General features: G+C 47.6%; 1 protein-coding gene across 1 annotated transcript in view; it reads right to left on the bottom strand.

Moving 5' to 3' along the window:
• The window catches only part of fah (fumarylacetoacetate hydrolase (fumarylacetoacetase)), a 107,962-nt gene that overhangs the window by 26,950 nt on the left and 58,647 nt on the right, over window positions 1-22,365 (bottom strand). Inside the window, exon 9 of the mRNA XM_084307696.1 lies at window positions 745-875. Within this exon, the coding sequence (XP_084163822.1) occupies window positions 745-875 (131 nt within the window). The remainder of the gene's footprint in view (window positions 1-744; window positions 876-22,365) is intronic.

Here is a 22,365-nt window from a genome sequence, read left to right as displayed (position 1 = left end):
CATATGTGTCTTTACAAAATCATCAAGGGGGGGGGGGTAGTTTTAACTCAAAACTCTGTTTTTTCGTTACCAAAAGCATGGTTTAGGTCCAGTAAAATGCGACACTGTGATCGCTACAAAAGCATGTTTCAGGTTCGGTAAAATAGACATAGAATATACCTTACCTTAGCCAGAAGGTACTCAAAAAAGAATAATCCCCAGTGATCCCATCGCCATCGCGATTACTCGTGTGTATACGGGAAATAGGGTTGAGGCGATAAAATCTCAGAGCAATCGCTCTGTTGCTCTGTCCTCTGAATGGGAGGAGTTCTTGCAGCCAAAACATTTATAAAACACACACTAAAGCAACCCAGTTCAAAAGGTAGGCGATACTGCCACCTGGCGAGATTCGATCGGCATTGCAATTCCAACGTAGGCAGATGTGCCAAGGAGACCCAGGAAGCTCCGGCTGAGTGTATAAAACGGGGATCAAACGAAAAAGATCAAAGGATCAAAACCCGAGAATTCTCAGGCATGGCGCTCAACCGCTGGCGGCGAAACCCGACTTTTCTCGGGTTTGGTGCAGAAAGGGTTAAAGAACCCAGGGCGCCTTCATAGTTGACAGGAATTAAACTTGTGCCCAAGCTGTTCCCTAGCAATGATTCCATTGAAAAGGTCTATATACTGTACAATATACTGACTGACTGACATCCAGTTGGTGGATCCATAATGTTATCTGTTGAGAGAGAGTGTACTTCTGCTGACCTGAATGGCGTTGGGCTCAGCGAAGGGGAGCAGAGCCTCCATGGGGACCACCCAGGGGGAGATGGTCGTCCCGAAGTTCTTCCCCAGGAAGGGACCCAGAGGAACGTACTCCCACGACTGGATGTCTCGCGCTGGAAACACACAGACATGCCCGTAGATTAGATCAGCCGGCAAGCCAAAATAGCTCAAATAATCTGGTAAATCTAGTTCAAGTTCAAGTTCAAGTTCAAGTTTCTTTAATAGTTGTCATACAGAAGTACAGAATACTTTTATACAAAATGCTTCTTACTGTTACGCTCCAGAGACTGTGCAAGACAAGATAAGTATGAAATAAAATAACATAGTATAGCATGTAAATTAGAAGTAAAAAAAAAAATGAGGTCACAGTGTTCAGTATAGACATATGTACAATGTTCGATGCAGAATAGACGTAACTGAGTTACCATATAATATACAATACTATGCAGTGTACTAATATACAATACTATATAGTGCAAGGCAGAAATGGGATGAGGTGCAATTTAGGTACAATTTACAGTAGGTGTATGAGTTGTAGTGCAAATCCTTTATCAATAAATATAAAGTGTGTTTGTGTGATCTAAAGTGTGGAGAGTGGGTGCTGCAGTGTGTTGTTTGTTTAAGTGAGTGTGTGCGTGTGGGTGTGTGTGCTGTGTGCATTTGATGGTTGTTGCATAGTGTTTATTGTTCGTTTAGCAGCCTGATGGCCTGGGGATAGAAGCTTCTTCTGAGTCTTTCTGTGCTCGCCTTAAGACTCCGGTATCGCTTGCCTGACCGCAGCAGTTCAAAGAGGCAGTTGTTCGGGTGGCTGGAGTCCTTGATGATTCTCTTAGCCTTCCCCCTGCACCGCTTGTTGTAAATGTTCTGGAGGGTGGGAAGCCCCCCTCCAATTGTGCGTTCGGCTGAACGTGTCACTCTTTGTAGTCTGCTACGGTCTTGTGCAGTGCTATTCCCAAACCAGGAGGTGATGTTGCCAGTCAGGATGCTCTCTATTGTACATGAGTAGAAGTTCCTAAGGATCTTCTGACTGACTTGGAACTTCCTTAGGCGCCTGAGGAAGTAGAGGCGTTGTCGTGCCTTCTTCACAACACTGTCAATGTGTGTGGTCCATGTCAAGTCCTCGGATATGTGGGCTCCGAGGTACTTGAAACTGTTCACTCTCTCAACCGGTGCCCCGTCGATGCTGAGGGGGCTGTAGTCCTTGACCCCCGACCTCCTGAAGTCCACAATCATCTCTTTTGTTTTGCTGACGTTCAGGGAGAGGCAGTTCTCCTGACACCACTGTGACAGATTCTCTACCTCTTCCAGGTAGGCCCTCTCGTCGTTGGCAGAGATCAGGCCCACCACTACTGTGTCATCAGCCAATTTGATGATTGTGTTGTTGTTCCGCTGTGCCACGCAGTCATGTGTGTACAGGGAGTAGAGGAGGGGGCTCAGAACACAGCCCTGGGGGGCCCCTATGTTGAGCGTGATGGATGAGGAGGTGCAGTTGCCTGCTCTTACCACCTGGGGTCTGCCCGTCAGGAAGTCCAAGACCCACTGGCAGAGGTCATAGTTCAAGCCCAGGTCCCTGAGCTTGGCTATGAGTTTGGAGGGGACTATGGTATTGAATGCTGAGCTGTAGTCGATGAACAGCATTCTCACATAGTTCCCCTGACTCTTGTCCAGGTGTGATGCTGCTGTGTGCAGCACATGGGCTATGGCGTCCTCCGTGGACCTGTTGGGGCGATATGCAAATTGCAGGGGGTCCAGGTTGATGGGGAGGGAGGAACAGATGTAGCCCTTCACTAGCTTCTCAAAGCACTTCATGGCTATGGAGGTGAGGGCTACAGGGCGGTAGTCGTTGAGGCAAGCGGGCGTAGATTTTTTGGGTACAGGGATGATGGTTGACTTCTTCAGACAGGTGGGGATGACAGCCTGTTCCAAGGACAGGTTGAAGATGTCAGTGAATACCGGGGCCAGTTGGTCGGCACAGACTTTTAGGACGCGGCCGGGGATGCCGTCCGGTCCTGCTGCCTTCCTGATATTCACTTTTTTAAAGGTCCGCCTCACCTCATGCTCTGTTACCCTGAACACTGAGTCTCCATCAGCAGACCCCCCCCCCCCCCCCCATTGCCGTGGTTTGTAGGCTGGTGTTGTTATTCACAGCCTCAAACCTCGCATAGAAGGAATTGAGATCATTTGCTAAGGAGATGTCACTGTTCAGTTTGAGGGAGGTGCCTTTGTAGTCTGTCATTGTTCTGAGGCCCTGCCACATACCTCTAGAGTCAGCCTGTTCAAACTGAAGTTCAACTTTATCCCTGTTGTTGTGAAGGATCAGATTAAACCGAATATATATATTTATTTATGGATATATATTTAATAGTATTTGTATATCGTTTGATATCCCTTGTATATTCCTTGTACATATACACTGAATATCCCTTTAGTCTACTAACAGCCCATAATAGTTTCATTCTCTCATTGGACAAGAACTTGGCGCCAGCAGCCAAGCCCCTTGGTTCAAGTTCAATCGTGCCGACGAACATGTCGTTACTAGCCCGGTTCCGCGTAGGAATACGTCTGGCGAAATACGAATGGTACTATTTGTTCACAGCGCATATATATATGGCGCAAGTAAAGTAGAACTTTCTTTTAGTCCCTTAGCCCTTAGTTCTTTACCCTCCAACCTAGTGGCAAGACGTTAAGCCTCACCCACGATACACGTGTGGTGCAGTATGGTCAACTTGGCCTCAGAATGGCATTGAGACATCGTGTGGATTAATAGCTGAATTGTCATAGTTTGGCACTATACCGTCGAGTGGGACGTATTTCTATTAAGTTAATAATAGTCTATTATGTATGGTGCATCGTTCGGTTAGAGTTATACAGTGAGTAGTACCCCCATCGTTTCCTCGCGTTATCTAGAGTCTTAACCAGGCTGGGCAGACCACGTGTGGTGCTTTCATCCGAGGAGTTCTGGGCTAGGACGAGTGGACCTGCACATTGGATTACCTTACCCGGACGACGGCGAGCCCTACACGGCTTGGATTATCTACTTGCTTTGGGTGCTTTGATTTATGCCATGGATAACAGCCAACACTGGTGAGTGTTGGAACTACCCCCCGAGAGGAGTCCAGGTGAGACGGCGCTCTACCCCGAGTGAGGTCGCCTCACGTCTCTTCGTTGTGGACCGGCAGCTACCGTCTACAAGAGGGCCCAACGGTATTCATCTGTGGACCAAGGTTCTGTGGGCACCGTGTTCAGCACTCTGAATTCTCCCAAGAAATCGTTGGCCAGATGGGATATCGCCGGCGGCTCTCCTAACCCCCCCCCCCTACTGACTTACAACCAGCAGGACCCCCCTTTAGTATATCCAGCTATAATCATTAAGTACCATCGCTATAGTTCCCTAAAGAACCAGGTTGTATATTTGCTTCCTGCGTAACCAGAGATTGGACATTCAATGTTGATTTGCCTACGAATACTCATTTGCCTTACAAGTGCATTCAAATCATAAATGTCATTAAGTGAACGTTGTATATACCCTTTGCTATATATTAAATATTCGACTTATACATTTGTGTGGACTTGGTTTCATGGTGGGAAAGTGTTCATCATATCTATATCATGTACTGTGTGGCCAGTAGTTAAAGTACATAAAGCGGTAGTGGTTTAATGATACCATACTTATCAATACAGTCAGGGAATTGTACCCCTCAGTTACAATTGGTCCTTCGAGCCGGAGGGTAACTAGTGTAATATTAATATAGTGTTATTAATATTGAAATGGCCTATGATGAACACTCCACGAAACGGTCCTCCTAACGTAGAACGCCCGCGGCGCAGACGACAGACACCTCAGTACTTAGAGGATTACGCTGTCAGTCAACTACCTAGCCTTCGACAAACGGTAAACGCGGTAGAAGTAGAAAGTAAAATTATGTCTGACCTTAACGACCAGGTTACCCCGACCACAGAGGCCCTAGTGGGTTCTAATGTAACTGACCAAGCTCACGGTGGGGACCAGGAGGGAGCTGACATGCCTTTACCCCCCGCCAATACCGAAGAAGTAGTCCCCGACCAGCCCCGGGAGGAAGACAACCCTACAGAGAGAGAACTCTGCACGGAACAAGATGAGGAGAGCGCCGAGGAGATAGAGCTCCAGGACTCCCCAACGAGTACAGCCAGGAGCGGCTCACCTCTACAACCGTCTTCCCCCAGCGAAGCGGAGAGGATGCTATCACAGGCGTTCCTCGTCAGCCTGACAGCCTCTACCGAACGCGATCGACTGGAGATGAGACGCCTTCAGACGGAAGAGAATATGGCAAGAGACCGAGCAGACACCCAGCGTGCCGCTGCCGGTGCCCAAAGAGAAACAGAGCGCAACCTCGCTCTCATCCAGCGCGAAACCGAGCGCGACAGACTACAGGGCAAGCGCGACAGACTACAAGCCGAGCGTGACAAGTTACAAGCGCAGCTAATGGAGCAGCTGATCACCAAGGCAACACCCTCTCCCTCCGCCAGGGGTTCAAGGAACTCGTCGAGACAACAGTCAAGGGCAGCATCCCCTAACCGAGCAAGCGACCCTGAACTTGACCAACAGACCAGGGCCTATACCCCCCGCAGACCCCCTTCCCCGACCGGTCCAAGCGAGACCCAGCTACAAGGAAGGAGCGGCATACACTGCGGAGAAGCTAAATAAACGACTACAGGATCTAGAGGACCTGATAGAAGAAGAAGAGGGAGAGGAGGAGAACCAAGCCCGACGACAGCACAGTACTCCACCGGACCAGGAGGTCCAGTACAGCCCAGGCTATACCCCCGCGGCGCTGCGCTACAGACCCCCGACTCTATTCACGGGTGAGCATGACGCACGACCAGCCCCGAGAAATAGCACCTGGACCAGCGGGCCATGGTACCCTGCCGGTACCAGCCCACAGAGAGGCGCAAGAGGAGACTCGCCTAGGAGGCCTCTCCCCCAACGCTCGCCGATGTATCAGCCATCCACGGCGTCATACATTGGTACACCGACGTTTCCAGACTTCACCTATGAGAATCGAGCACAGTACACGGAGCTCCGGATGTGCTTAGAGACAATGATGGTGGATGTCGCTGATGAACGCCACAAGTATGCAATATTACTGAAGCACCTGAAAGTACCCCGAGCGCACAATATAGCGCTAGCCTATGCCACCTCTACGACCCCATACACCGCGGCTCTAGCAGCGCTGGACCAGAGATATGGACGTATATGGGATTACGTAATCCAAGAGATAAGGCATATTGACCGCCTACCCCCAGCAACAGACAATCGCTCATTAGACGACCTGTCTAAAAGTGCAGTCCCTGGTAGGGATGCTGGGAGCGCAACGAGAAAAGGGTATGCACGAGCTATACGCCAACTCTAACGTCGAGAGGATTTTAGAGAAGCTGCCACCCGCCAGACAAGAGCGCTTCAGGCGGCACCACCGTGATCCTAACGGTCCCGAACCATCCCTCCTCGATCTAGCCGACTTCCTGGCGAGAGAAGTCAGCAGCCTACGACTGGATACGTTCGTGCGGAGCACACCAAGCTCCAGAGAGGGACCCAGGAGAATAAACGATGGAAGAAGATCGGTGACTGTCATGCACCAATCAGAATCAGTACAGAGCAGTAAGAACCACAGTACCCCCTTGAGAAAAGAGAAGTGGAAGATGGTGTGCCCGTACTGCGAGAAGGAACACTGGCTGTCACAATGTGACCTGTTCACAAAGATGAATGCAGAAGAAGTGAGTCAATGGATAAAGTCCAACAGGCGCTGTTACCGATGTGCGCGCAGTCACATGGCAGCCGAGTGCCGCCTAAAGAAGAGGTGCAGTCGGTGTGACGGAGCCCACCTAGATGTCCTACACGACAGTAACAGAAGAAAGCCTGCACCTGCACCATCGAGCAGCACAAAGGCAAGTGTCATGTACATTGACCCCGCCAGCAGCAGCGGCGCCCAAGTGCTCTTAAAGGTAGTCCGTGTAACATTGAGCTACCAAGATAAAGTCATGGACACTTACGCCGTCCTTGATGACGGGTCAGAGAAGACCCTTCTGCTCGCGTCCGCTGCGGCCCAGCTGGGACTGCGGGGGAGCGAGAACCAAATGACGATTCGGACAATAAGAAGAGATTTAAAGACGATAAAAGGCGAGAATGTCTCCTTCACTATCGCAGCAAGCGGGCAGCCAGAGCGACGGTATAGGATTACAAATGCTTTCACCAGCCAAGAAATAGGACTATCACAGTACACCTACCCCATCGCCAAACTGATGGATAAATATGTGCACCTGCATCAACTACCTATCCCGCTCATAGACGGCGCCACCCCGACCCTGCTGATAGGCTCCGACCATGCAGACCTCATAGTCCCGATAGACCGGGTCCATACAGGACCCAGAGGCTGTCCTGCAGCAGTCGAGACCCGCCTAGGATGGACATTACAAGGCCCCCTCGCTAAATCTCTTAACCGAACAGCAGCCACTAGCTGCCTCCACTCCAGAGTGACAGAAGAAGACACCACTCTCCTGCAGCATGTAGAGAGGCTATGGACACTAGAGACAATGCCCTTTAAGAACGAAAAGAAAGACATTCGTTCTAAAGAAGACATTTACGCCATAAACCTCCTCGAGCAGGGGACAAAGAGAGTCACAGCCAGCGGAGTGATGAGATACGCAACTCCACTCCTGAGGCGGGAGGGAATGCCCACCTTTCACGCAAAGAAAGACGCTACGGAGCGGTATCTATTGAACACAGAGCGGCGCCTAGCCAAAGACCCCGCTCAAGAGAGTGTGTACCGCGCTGAGATTGAGAAGCTAATCACAGCGGGACACGTGACAAAGATTGACATTAAAGAGGCCGATCAGACGACCGAATCATGGTACGTGCCGCACCACAAGGTCCACCACAACGGCAAGGATCGCATTGTGTTTAACTGCAGCTACCAGATCGGATCCCAAAATCTGAATAAAGAGCTCTTGCCCGGCCCCACACTCGGCCCCTCTCTACTAGGCGTGCTACTACGCTTCCGCCAGGACAAGGTGGCTATCAGCGGGGATATCAAAGGGATGTTCCTGCAGGTGAGACTAGTGGAGGAGGACAAGCCCCTGCTGCGGTTCCTATGGAGAGAGAGGATCGGAGATGAGCACCCAGCCATCTACCAATGGGAAGTCCTCCCCTTCGGAACCACATGCAGCCCGTGCTGTGCTACATTTGCACTACAGAAACATGTCGCAGAGGACCCAGCAGCAGATGAAGAGGTCCGACACAGTGTGAAGAACAGTTTCTACGTGGACAACTGTTTACAAAGCGTTTCGACTCAAGAAGAAGCCGAGGCTCTCCTACTCAAGCTACGCGCCTCTCTGATCAAAGGCGGCTTTGATCTCAGGCAGTGGGCCAGCAGCGACCCGCACGTATTGCGCAGCCTCTCCCCCGCGGACAAGGCTGCCAGCAGCGAGACCTGGATGGCGACAATCCCAGGAGAAGCCCAAGAAATGACACTAGGACTAGTCTGGCGCTTCAAAACAGACTCGCTCCACTATAGACACAAACCCCTGACCACGGAGCAGGGAAGGTCGACGGCGATACCGACCACCAGACGGAGTGTGTACAGAACACTCGCCAGACAATATGACCCGTTGGGATGTATTCTACCTTACACCACCAGGGCAAAGATGATTGTACGAGCACTATGGGACAAGGACCAGGGCTGGGACGACCCAATACCCGCACCCCTTGCCTCCACATGGAGAGAGTGGGAGACGGAACTCCGCTCACTCCCAGGCGTCAATATACGCCGCAGCTACTTCCCACCCACAGTGAGGCCAGAGACATGCAAGATGGATCTACACGTCTTCAGCGACGCCTCCGAAGTAGCCTATGGATCAGTGGCCTACTTGCGTGCCCAAGAGAAGGGAGGAGAGATACACACCGCCTTCATCCTGGCTCGCTCAAGAATAGCCCCACGAAAGCAACAATCTATCCCGCGTCTAGAGCTCTGCGCAGCCCTAGCAGGAGCGCATCTAGCCACGTTAATCCAACGTGAACTCACCATTCCGGTGCACAGAACAATCTTGTGGTCAGATTCCACGACAGTACTCACATGGATCAAGTCTGATTCATGCAGATACAAGGTCTTCGTGGGAGTCAGAGTCACAGAGATTCAAGAGTTAACAGAAGCAGCGAGCTGGCGGTATGTGGACACCAAACACAACCCAGCTGACGTCATCACCCGGGGAATGTCCCTAGATGACCTCACCCGTCACAACATCTACAGTGACGGACCAGAGTTCCTCAAGCTCCCGGAAGGAGAGTGGCCTACGCCCACCCCACGGGAGGCGAGTAAAGAGGAGGCTGAGAACAAGAAACCTATGTTCTGTGGACTGAGCACAGTCGCCTCCACAGACCCCAACATAGATGATTGCCTCACCCTACAGAGTGCGCAACTAAAGACATTTCTGTGGCACCACCCAGAGATTCAGCCCACTGCCGACATTTCAGCAGCTGACTACGAAGAAGCAGAACTTCTTCTACTACAACGAGCCCAGAGAGACTCGTTCCCCGACGAGCTAGACTGTCTACAGGGAGGAAAGCCCGTCCCATCAGACAGCAGATTGCTCCACCTGGCACCCGAGAGCGACGCCCATAATCTCATCAGAGTGGGTGGTCGTCTGCGGAGGGCCCCCAATCTACCGGATGACGTTAAGTACCCGATAGTCTTGAACAGCCGACACAAGGTCACAGAGCTGATCATAAAGAAATACGACGAGGATGTACACCACGCAGGAGCAGAGAGAGTCTTCGCGGAGATCAGACGTCGCTATTGGATACTTCAAGGAAGAGAAGCAGTGCGACGCTTCCAGCGAACCTGTCTAGACTGCCGAAAGTGGCGCGCGCAGCCCAGCATACCCCGGATGGCTGACCTACCTCCCTGTCGCCTCCGACTCGGCGACAAGCCATTCCACTCCACAGGCATGGACTGTTTTGGCCCGTTGTATATAAAGAAAGGAAGAGGAACCGAGAAGCGGTGGGGTATTGTATTCAAATGCATGACCACCAGAGCGATACATATCGAACTCCTTCCAACCATGAGCACAGACTCATTCCTTATGGCCTTCCGAAGATTCACATCACGGAAAGGAAAACCGTCTACATTGTTGTCTGATCACGGGACAAACTTCAAAGGCGGAGAAAGAGAGCTGAGAGAGAGCTTCCAAGCTATGGGCCCAGAACTTAAGACCCACCTCGCTCCATCCCAGATTGACTTCCAGTTTAATCCCCCGAACGCACCCCACTTCGGTGGAACCTGGGAACGAGAAGTACGTTCTATAAAGACAGCCCTGTACGCCGTGCTTGGGGCCCAGACTGTAGCGGAAGAAGTCCTAATGACAGTCCTCACGGAGATCGAGGGAGTATTGAACTCCAAGCCCCTCGGCTACGTCTCCAGTGATATAGCAGATGTCGACCCAGTCACCCCCAACACACTCTTGATGGGGCGGCTGGACCCTGTGCTACCCCAGACAATGTACAGGCCTGAAGAAGCGAACGGCCGAAGAATGTGGAGGTACAGTCAAGTACTAGCTGACAAGTTTTGGAACAGCTTTCTACTCCACTACCTACCGTCTCTACAGACCCGCCAGAAGTGGGTAAAAGAGAGAGACAATTTGACAGAAGGAACAGTCGTCATGATTATACCAGTCACTACCCAGAGCTATGTGGCCGGCTGGCCGCGTAAGCAAAGTGATCACCGGTGCCGATGGCAAGGTCCGAGCAGCTGAGGTGCTCGTCCAAGGGCGAACTTACACACGACCCGTGGCGAGGCTAATAGAACTGCCCAGACTCCCAGACACTATCGATGACGACCATGACCCCACGACTTTGTGAGTTCACTGACCCTTACAGCGGACCTTGAGTGGTAGACAGTGCGGTTAATCTGTCTCTGCTTAGCTAATTAGGTGGGACTAATTAGGGGGCGGCTGTTGTGAAGGATCAGATTAAACCGAATATATATATTTATTTATGGATATATATTTAATAGTATTTGTATATCGTTTGATATCCCTTGTATATTCCTTGTACATATACACTGAATATCCCTTTAGTCTACTAACAGCCCATAATAGTTTCATTCTCTCATTGGACAAGAACTTGGCGCCAGCAGCCAAGCCCCTTGGTTCAAGTTCAATCGTGCCGACGAACATGTCGTTACTAGCCCGGTTCCGCGTAGGAATACGTCTGGCGAAATACGAATGGTATTTGTTCACAGCGCATATATATATGGCGCAAGTAAAGTAGAACTTTCTTTTAGTCCCTTAGCCCTTAGTTCTTTACCCTCCAACCTAGTGGCAAGACGTTAAGCCTCACCCACGATACACGTGTGGTGCAGTATGGTCAACTTGGCCTCAGAATGGCATTGAGACATCGTGTGGATTAATAGCTGAATTGTCATAGTTTGGCACTATACCGTCGAGTGGGACGTATTTCTATTAAGTTAATAATAGTCTATTATGTATGGTGCATCGTTCGGTTAGAGTTATACAGTGAGTAGTACCCCCATCGTTTCCTCGCGTTATCTAGAGTCTTAACCAGGCTGGGCAGACCACGTGTGGTGCTTTCATCCGAGGAGTTCTGGGCTAGGACGAGTGGACCTGCACATTGGATTACCTTACCCGGACGACGGCGAGCCCTACACGGCTTGGATTATCTACTTGCTTTGGGTGCTTTGATTTATGCCATGGATAACAGCCAACACTGGTGAGTGTTGGAACTACCCCCCGAGAGGAGTCCAGGTGAGACGGCGCTCTACCCCGAGTGAGGTCGCCTCACGTCTCTTCGTTGTGGACCGGCAGCTACCGTCTACAAGAGGGCCCAACGGTATTCATCTGTGGACCAAGGTTCTGTGGGCACCGTGTTCAGCACTCTGAATTCTCCCAAGAAATCGTTGGCCAGATGGGATATCGCCGGCGGCTCTCCTAACCCCCCCCCCTACTGACTTACAACCAGCAGGACCCCTTTTAGTATATCCAGCTATAATCATTAAGTACCATCGCTATAGTTCCCTAAAGAACCAGGGCCCTCATGCATCAACGTGGACTTTGAACTCGACCTACTTCCACACGTAAGCACGGAATGTAGAACTAGCGTACGCACAGGGAAGTCGGCATTCATCACACGTGCGTACGCAGGCTCTATGGTCCTCCGTGTTGATGAATACCACTTTGTTCTACCGTCAATGCTCGTGCATGATTATCCATATATGGTCATGAAAATGAGGAAACACCCCCCATGGGATGTGAAATAATGGACCGACCCGAGCGGGACTCCGAGAAACTCCACGGAGAATTCACTGCTGTCGAACCAAGAAGACACTATCGCGTATTATGATTTATGGGATAAATAAAAGGCGGACTTGTAAACGGTGATGTCAGATATCAACGGCTCCCTAAAACCATTGCTGCAATTCTGCCTGGACAGCTCAAAATACTAATAAAGACCGTTCGTTGACCACTGTTTGGCGCGTTGGTTGTGTGTCATTATAACCGTGCTGTATGAATGCCTTTATTAGTTGTGTTCGATTGGCTATATGATTTTTAGAGGCATCTATTTTGTTGTCGGCTAATAAAGACCGCGCTGGAATATGACTGCCTTTTCCCGTGTTGTTTGATTAATACCCACGGATTAAAGTTCTCCTCAATTCTATTCCAAATCGCGATGGATCTCCCGTCAATTTTCTACCTGCTGCATATGATTTCTAGAGGCATACTACAATCTATTTTGATGTCAGTATTGGGTAGCCTATATAAACAATATAATACGAGAGCATGTACAAGAACAATGAATCTCACTGCATGTTGTATCCTGCCTTTCAATACATGAACTTGAATCCCATCATATACATAGTCTGTCCACTATAGTGTCATTGCAATGCGTTTTCTATTCTTTCTTATACAGTAAAAAGGGGGAAGAACACTATATTCATATGACTTGTATTCTGCTTACAGCTTCGAAGTTCCACTTGTTTCGTTTAACGTAAAGCCTTTTAAATATAATCAAAACGTTCCCGTGTTTCTGCGGTCTGCGCAGAATAATAACGAGTTGAGCTTTATGATTTATGATGAATTGAAAATGGGGGACCCTGATGTAAACAAGACGAAAGTTGGTCTGCATCCCCAATCAACAATTGTATGTACTGAGCTGTACTGTACTGTACCCATTCTGCAATCTGTTAATAAACTTTTCAATCAATCAATCAATCAAGCTACGCGGAGCGCAGTCAGTCAGTAGCCTACACCCCGTATATTCCGATAACGCTATATAAACCATGCTGCATTCATTCTGAGAGAAAGATCTATTATTCCAAATGCTATTTATAGGGTTTTGACCATAATTACACTACTGTTGCTATTTTACAATGAACTATAATGAACTACGGTTCGTACAGAACGTGCCAGTGTTATTATGCACAGAAGCTCATTTCCTTGTTGTAATAATATATTCTACCACTGGGCGCTAGGTACGCCAGGTCTGAAATGTGCGTAGATGTAAGCACGAAGTCAAGTTCAAGTTCAAATTGATGAATCCCACTCTTTGCTTAGAAATGATCGTACGCACAGGGTAAGCACAGATCTGTGCGTAGAACACGTTGATGCATGAGGGCCCTGGTTGTATATTTGCTTCCTGCGTAACCAGAGATTGGACATTCAATGTTGATTTGCCTACGAATACTCATTTGCCTTACAAGTGCATTCAAATCATAAATGTCATTAAGTGAACGTTGTATATACCCTTTGCTATATATTAAATATTCGACTTATACATTTGTGTGGACTTGGTTTCATGGTGGGAAAGTGTTCATCATATCTATATCATGTACTGTGTGGCCAGTAGTTAAAGTACATAAAGCGGTAGTGGTTTAATGATACCATACTTATCAATACAGTCAGGGAATTGTACCCCTCAGTTACACCTGTAACGCCGTTTTGCCTCTATTACTGCTCTCCTGACGTTGTATCTTGCCGTCTTGTGTTCTTCCATGTTGCCTGTCACCAGCCCGGTGTTGTAGGCTGATGTGCGCACTTTCAGAGCCTCACGGACGGATTTATCTACCCAGGGCTTTTGATTTGGGTATATTCTAATTGTGGTAGAGGGGATTGTTTCTTCTACCAGAGTACAGACAAAGTCAAGCACCGTTTCAGTGTATTCGTTAATATTGGCTGTGTTATCACGGAATACACTCCAGTCTGTGCATTCAAGCGCAGCTTGGAGTGTCTCCTCTGACGTCACGGTCCAACGCTTAACCTCTCGCGATACTACCGGCGTTCGCTTGAGACTTTGTCTATACTTTGGCAAAAGAAAGATGGCGGCGTGATCGGACTTACCGAATGGACTAAGAGCCTGTGACTTGTACCCATTCTTAAATTGCGAGTATACATGGTCTAATATGTTCTCGCCTCTGGTGGGACAGGTCACATGCTGATAGAAATTCGGCAACACCTTTTTAAGACGCGCGCTGTTGAAATCGCCCAGAACCAAAATGGCAGCGTCAACGCTAGCTATCTGTAGTTTGTTTACCTCGTCGTGTAACTTTGAAAGTGCGGCCCCAGTGTTCGCGTGTGGTGGAATGTACACTCCGATGAGGATGATGGACGTTAACTCCCTCGGGAGAAAGAAGGGTCGACATTTGATCGTGATAAACTCCAGGTCTGGGGAGCAGTGGTTAGACAATTCCTTTGCGTTGCCTAAATCGCACCACTCCTTGTTTATCATGAAGGCAATGCCGCCTCCTTTCGTCTTTTGTGATTCTTCTGCCGTCCGGTCCTTGCGGAGAACGAAGAAGTGGTCTGCCGGTTCTATTGCATGATTCGGGATGTCTGGAGACAGCCAAGTTTCTGTGAAACAGAGGACATTGCAATCCCGAATGTCCCTCTGGAATTGGATCCGTGCTCTGATGTCGTCCAGTTTATTTCCTATCGATTGCACATTGGCCAACAATATGCTGGGCAATGTGGTTCTGTGTTGTTTGGACCTCAATCTATTCCGGACCCCGGCTCTTCTTCCACGTCGTCGTGCCTTTTCCTTGCCTCGGCCACAACAAAAGATTTCGGCGGGCCACTGCTGCTGTTCAGCAATCCGGTCCAGAGAGCAATCCAATCGGTAAGTTTTCCTTAATCCAATGTCAATGATTGACTGACGGTCATACACATATAATGCACCAACAGTTGGTGCAAATAAAACTCTTAAAACTATAAAAATTAACAAAAGTATGCACAGTCTCGACGGAGCTAACAGTTACATTTATTCATTTATCTTATGTGTAGATTATGTAGTTTGGTTATGTAGAATGTTATGTAGTTTGGAAACTAGTAAGATATAATTTAAATGAAAGCTAATTTCACAGTCTTCACAGAGCAATTTATCATTAACACTTTGGATGCCAGAAACGCGTTTTGTCGTTAGTTCATGCCGACCTATGAATGCCACCAACTTTACTTTTCCGTCAAACCAACTGAAGAGACCCAAGTTGATCGTAGACCCCAGAACAGCGTGGATTATGTATTTCCAGCACCCAACGCTGAATCAATAAACACGATCGATCTTTGGAATGGCGATCAGGAATTGGAATAATCTTTTTGGATAACATCTGATCTGAGGTAAGGAATCTATTTTACCAGTCTTGGGATAATCAGAGCTTTTTTCACAGATATATCAACGTGTCCCATATGTGTGTGTGTGTGTGCCGCTGATCAGGAAATGAGAGAATCGATATTTCAGCCCGCTTCTATAGCGTGCATAAGTACACATATACTATCGATAATCTAGCGTTTATTTGAAAACGATTCATAAATAGGCCGAATGCTATAAAACGGAAATGAAGCGATTAAAAAACAATCCGTTTCGACAATGTTCACTGCAAACAAGTCATTGATAAGCGACGGGCAGATTAGACACATAGCCATAATTTAAGACAGAGATTATGCGTTCACAACGCTATCATTGAAGTGGGTGCTGGTATTCAGCCAGGTAAGTACGACACCCCCTGTTGGCTCTGAAAGTGTTAAATACAAAGCATTGTAAAATGGGATATTTTGTAAAAGTATGTACACCTTAACACAAAAAATCTCATTGCAGTGTTTTCTATACTGTGCATAGGTTTACTAATACCCTGAATACCCTGCAGGAAACTCTGAAACTTGACACTAGTGTCTATGAGTTGGTTTAGAACCTTGACGACCACAATATATAGTTGTTTTTTAAATTGTTTTTGATATGCAAAAATAAATTGTAGGCTAATTGTTCTGATCGTCTGATGTTTCTGTATTTATTAAACGCACTATGACACTTGTGAATGTAACATCTTGACGATACTGTAAACAAGTTTAACCACTCAGTGTGTTTATAGAATATAAATAAAGATTTATGGAGAGCTAACGACTGGTGAAGTTGTGAACTGTTAGGGCTATCTGACTATTAATAATAAACACTGTTAGGACTATGTGACTCTTAATAATAAACACTGTTAGGACTGTCTGACTCATAATAATAAACACTGTTAGGACTATCTGACTCTAAGAAACACTGTTAGGATGATCTGACTCTTAATAATAAACACTGTTAGGACTATCTGACTCTTAATAATAAACACTGTTAGGAATATCTGACTATCTGAATCCTGCCACTCACTACTGTTCACTACTATTATCACTATCATTATTACTTTGCACTTTGTTCTATGTTCTATTATTATTATTATTATTATTAGTAGTAGTAGTAGTAGTAGTAGTAGTAGTAGTAGTAGTAGTAGTAGTAGTAGTAGTAGTAGTAGTAGTAGTAGTAGTAGTAGTAGTAGTAGTATCATTATGATCAATTCTACTGTACCCCCCCCCCCATGCTGCTAAATAATAATAATAATAATAATAATAATGGGGCGGTTAGGTGGCCGAGCGGAGATTGCGTTCGTCACCAACCCCGGAGCTGTGAGCTGGATTCGCCTGTTCGAATCCAGCTCACAGCTCCGGGGTTGTCACCAGCTTGGCTGGCCGTCTGCACCAATACAATTGGCTGTATTAGAGGGTGGGAGAAGCTGGCGGGGTGGGTCCGGGTCGTTGTAAACAGCGACTCCTACAGTTCGGTCGGGGCGCCTGCTCAGCGCGGATAGGACTCGAGGGGGATAGTGTGGTCCTCCCACACGCTACGCCCTCTCGATGAGAATCCGCGCTGCCAGGTGAAAAGAAGCGGTGATTGGCTGGACGTGTGTCGGAGGAAGCACGTGGTAGCCTCCACTCTCCCAGATGATCTGACTGTGGGGGGTAAGTGCGCAGCGACCAGGAAGGGACTGGGAATTGGCATACGACTAACATTGGGATTGGAGAAAATCGGAGGAAAAATGGAGGGGGAAAAAGACCAATAAAAAAAAAATAATAATAATAATAATAATAATAATAATAATAATAATAATAATAATAATAATAATAATAATAATAATAATAATAATAATAATAATAATAATAATAATAATAATAATAATAATAATAATAATGCATTTTATTTATAGAGCACACTTTAAAATACAATGTAACCTCAAGGTGCTTTAACATGACATACTAATAAAAAATATACATCATAATAAAACATTAAAAAGAAGATCAATTAAAACAATAGAATGACCAAGCACATAAGTAGAACACATCAGGACCCTAGAGAAAAGCACAGTGAAAGAGACGTGTCTTAAGTCTTAATATAAAAACAGTAAAGGAGTCTGAGGCCCTAATTGTTTCTGGGAGCTGATTCCATACAGGACACAATCCCCATAGTCTTCAGCTTTGTCTGGAGCAGGTGAGGAGGTCTGAGCACAGAGGAATTTCTTAATCCGAAATATTTCAGAATCCTCCACTATCGCTGTGTAACGTGTCATGTCTTTTTTTTTTTTAAATATTAATTTTTTAGCGTTTATCGTTTTTTTTTTTTACTGGGCAGTCCAGTAGAGAGAGAGAGAGAGGAAGAGCGGGAGACAGAGTGGGGGAAAGACATTCGGCAAATGACGCCGGGTCTGGGAATCGAACCCGGCTCGATTACAGCTGGTGACTTCACTCTCAGGAGACGCTACACTAGACCGCAAATGACATCACGCTATGTCACTATGTCTACAGACTGTATGAATTAATGTTGCTGAATTAAAGAATAAATCATTAAAACCTGTCAAATCAGCAGTCAACGTGTATATTTTCAGCATTACATTTGTTTACCAACTATTTCTGTTATTAGTGAAATATAAGATTATAGAATCTCAATGCATTTTATGTGTGAGACCGTGGCCTAGTGGTACAATCTATGTCTCCGAACCGAGCAACTGGGGTTTGAATCCTGTTTTTGTATTTATATAATTCATTTATAAAAATGAAAAAAAAATGCACTGCAAAATGGGGGTCTATTGTGTTCTGGCAACGTGTTTTGGCTAAATACATGTACTGTAATGCCATCTATCTACTGTATACTCCGTTATGTGCAAGTTTACAGACTTTTGGAGACTTTTGCGCAGCGGAGAAAATGATATTTCAATTGTGTTTCCTGTTTCATAATAAAAGCGGCGCTATGAAATCCAGAGCCTGCAGAATAATAAAGGACCCTCACCACCCAAGCCTGTTCAAGCTGCTGCGGTCAGGCAAGTTTGGAAAAAGACTGAATGCGAAATACACAAGCCTTTACTTCATGATGATTGCCCCTGTCTGAGACCATACAGTTTACATAGATTCCCTGGCCGTGCAGAGAACCAATATATTAAGAATACCGACAGAAAGGACTTTGTTCCCAATAAAAACAGCACGTAGGTTTTGTTTAACAGTCGACAATCTCTATTCATCTCACAATGACTAATGTTAGCATACAGCTGCCTAGCCTAACATGGTGAAACACATCTTTAAGCTAACACTGCTTAGCTAAGTTATAACGTTAAGTTAGCTAACGTTAGTGCTCTGCGGTGGTCGCACATAATAAATTAACTCAACCAACTGGCGTTATCGTGAAAATATCTAACGTTAATTGCTCTAACGGTAACTGGCAGCCCTAATAGTGGAAGTGGAAGGCATAGGTATAGACAACTTTTGCAAGCCCTCATGGCTTTTCTCCCACAGCCAAGCATCATCAAGTTGGCAGTCAACAATCAACTGTTACTTATTCTGATGAGGCTTTGTCTTTGGTTTGATGTTCACAGACTTAGGTAAACGGTTTGGAATAAGCAGGAGCACAGCCTGTGAGAACTTCACACTCTGGAGACCAATACTGGCAAAGTTTATGAGGGAAAAGGTGATTGCTTGGTTGCCTAGAGATACTAAGAATAAGATTAAGGCCTCAGAGTGTCAGTGAAAATGATCCCCAAGCAACATGCATAATAGACTGTACTGAAATATTTGTACAAAGGCCAAAGAACTTTATGAAAAGATCACAAACATACAGCAACTCCAAACATCATAACACCTACAAAGTCCTATATTGTATAGCCCCCAATGGTTACGTGATGTTTGTATCAAAATTATTCGGTGGATTCAGTGATACTTTTATCACAAATAACTGTGGTCTTCTTGACCACCTGATTCCTGGTGATCAAATTTGAGCAGGCTCTAGCTCTGCCAGCATTTACTCGCGGCTGTAAAGAACTCATGAAGTTACAGGAATGCGTCGCTTGGTCATTTGTCATGTAATTTCAACTCATTTATCAACTGGCCATGTCACTTCTGTAGGTGAATTCAGATGTTTTGTTGTTGTTGACACACATTAAAGACTAAAGTCAAGAGAACTACTTGAGTCCATGAACTTTCATTACTCCATGTGCTATTCTGGTAGCTATTGCTGGTAGCAGATGCTCAAAGTAAACCTTCTTCAGGTGGCTGATTGTCTCCATTGTCCACTCTTGGTTGTATGGCACATCCACGGTAATGTGTTCATTCGGGGTCCAAACCAGGAATTTGCCGTTTGTTTTGTTTGCACAATGCATTGCTACTTGGACCTGGTAATAGTAGCCTAATCCTGATGCAGTTTCCCTAAGAACATGTCTTCCATTTATCTGTTTTACATCATATTTGTTTGATTCAATCATTTTTAGAAGACTGCCATCATGCTTTTCAAGGATGGTATCTGTGTCAATGATTCCATCAAGACTGGCCCGAGCCAGTTCTATTTCGTTATGGCTTTCGCTCAGCATCATACTGCACTGTACTTCACTTCGTGCACGCGCACTGAATAAAAAATTCCACCATGTACCTTTACATCCCAATATTCGTCTGGCCACACCCCCATCCGCTTACCTTCATAAGCAGGTGTGTGGTCACCTACTCGCCTCCTTCTTCACTTTCACCACAAGGAAGTGCCTTCGGTAGATCCCACACTTGACAAGGTTGTTAGCTGAAGAAAGTTGAGACGTGTTTACATTGTTGCTTGTTTTTTTCTTCTCTCATATATTTCGATAGAAAAAAACTAAGTCATAATGTCTACTTCGGAGAGTCGCGCTCGCAACTCTACTCTTCACCAGCGGTTCTCCATTTCCGCCTCCGTCGTGTGTCTTGGAGCGGGGCTGAGACCTCTCTCGTGGTCGTCAGCCACGCCCGGTAGGCGCCCGATGGGTAGTTTTCCTCTCCAAGGAGCCGGTGCACCAGTGCCGTCTCCTGTGCGATGGCCTGGTTCCGGCTCTGGTTCCTCTGCTTCCGGGGAATCGTCCGCTGTTGGGCGGCCGGTTCCCTTGGTTGCGGGGGATTTGAGAAGCAAACTTTTTGCGTCGGCTCGCTCCCGTCGCAAGATGGTGGCTTGCAGACGCGAGCGGCCCGGTTTTGGTGAGTTGCTGGAGCCAGGTGAGGATGCGTCGGTCTCTGCCTGACCGATGGAGACAGAGGACTACATGATAGAGGCGGACGGGTTCTTATTTGAAGGCCCGGTGGAGACATGTCTCCCGCCCGTCCAGGTAACACTGGAGGGGGGTGAGATGTCTCCTTGGGGCGCCTCGTTCGAAGACGTTGGGGAAGAACCTCTGACTCGTCGGCGGGATGCCCTGCTATCAGCCACATCGGAGTGTGGCTCCTTGACCAGTAGTAGCCTGCTGTATGTAAGGGATGCGGGCTCGGTGGAGGAAAGTCTGCAGGGGGAACTGCGCGCTTTGTTTCCCGAGCTCATGGCGGCGGCGGCAGTCGCACACGGCGTGCCGCTACGGCAGCCACTGCCTGTTCCTGTCCCTGATGATCTCATAGGTCATCTATGGCAACGTCGCCCGGTGAGAGGGGTGGACGTTGTCTACCCATTTTCCCCCTCAATGGCGGCCTATGTCCGTCAGGGCCAGGTGGTCTCCCACATCATAGGCCTTACTCCTGCCTACGTGCCAGTCACGCGGGTGGCGGGTTTGGTCGACGGTATGAAGGAGGGCGTGCCACGGCTTGATAGGCCGATGGCCGCGCTCCTTTGTCCGGAGGTGGTGTGGGAACCGTTACGGAAGCCGGTTCCCCAAGGGAAATCGGCGAGGCGGTTGGCATATTGGAGCGACCAGTCATTTATCGCCGGAACACAATCTCTAGCTGCCGCGTCTAACATCGCGCAGCTGGCGAGATTCATGTCCGGGATATTGACGGGCGGCACGGAGCTGAGTGATGTACAACATGACCAGCTCGCCCAGTCGGCAGGAGCCATCCTGCATCTGACTCAGCCGCAGGCTATAGCCGCTGGGAAAGTGCGCGCCCTGGCAACTCTGACCCAGCGCCACCTTTGGCTGGAGCAGGCTCGTGTGCCGGAGAAGAAGAGAGTTCCACTTCTGACCGCATCCCTCTCCGATGCTGGACTGTTCGGGACGGCCCTGCAGTTGATGACCTCGACGTGCAGAGAGATGCAGGAGGAGCGCTCCGTGCTCCAACCTCATTTTCCCCCTCCCGATGTCGCCGGTGGAGTCAGACGGCTGCCACGTCGTCGAGCATCCTCCGCCGTGGCCACCTCTGCCACCACCGCCACTGCTGGACCTTCGATGAAGAAGGCCAGGAGGAGAGAGGGCGCCTCCGCCACGACAGCCGGCCCATCTACGCCCGGAGGCGACGGTAGGGATCGTCGAGACCAGCCGCCGATCGTTTACCGTCCCTCCGGGGCTCCCCCCCCCATTTAAATGCAAATACTGTAATCCAACCCTAATTTAAGGTGACCAGATTTCTTGGAGCAAATCCGGGGACATTTTCATGCTGTGTAACTGTGCGACAGCTGAGCATGTGTATGATGAAAAAATCACCATAAGTGCATCTCTATTTCAAATAATAATTTATTTGATCATTTAATAACACTTTGAAAATGAAATTATGAATTAGCAGCAAATGTCAGCTGCATGAAATATAGGCTAGGCAGCAAATAAAATAACAAACATTCAAAGATATAATGACCAGAAACCACTAGGCCATGAAATACTTATAACAATAACAATAAATAAAAGTGCTTTCAACAATTAAACAACAGTCTTGTTTGCATAAACGAAAATACAATGACCAGACAACTGGCCATAAAAGACTATAAAACATCGCATTTTGTTCTTGCGCAGCTGAACTTTGGCTCGTACAGTTTTCAAGTCAGAGCTGCTGTACAGTCCATCG

Source organism: Notolepis coatsorum (genome assembly GCF_963971535.1).
Source record: "Notolepis coatsorum genome assembly, chromosome: 2".
NCBI lineage: Eukaryota > Metazoa > Chordata > Actinopteri > Aulopiformes > Paralepididae > Notolepis > Notolepis coatsorum.
The sequence above is the reverse complement of the archived record's forward strand: the minus strand, read 5'-3'. Positions and strand labels throughout refer to the sequence as shown.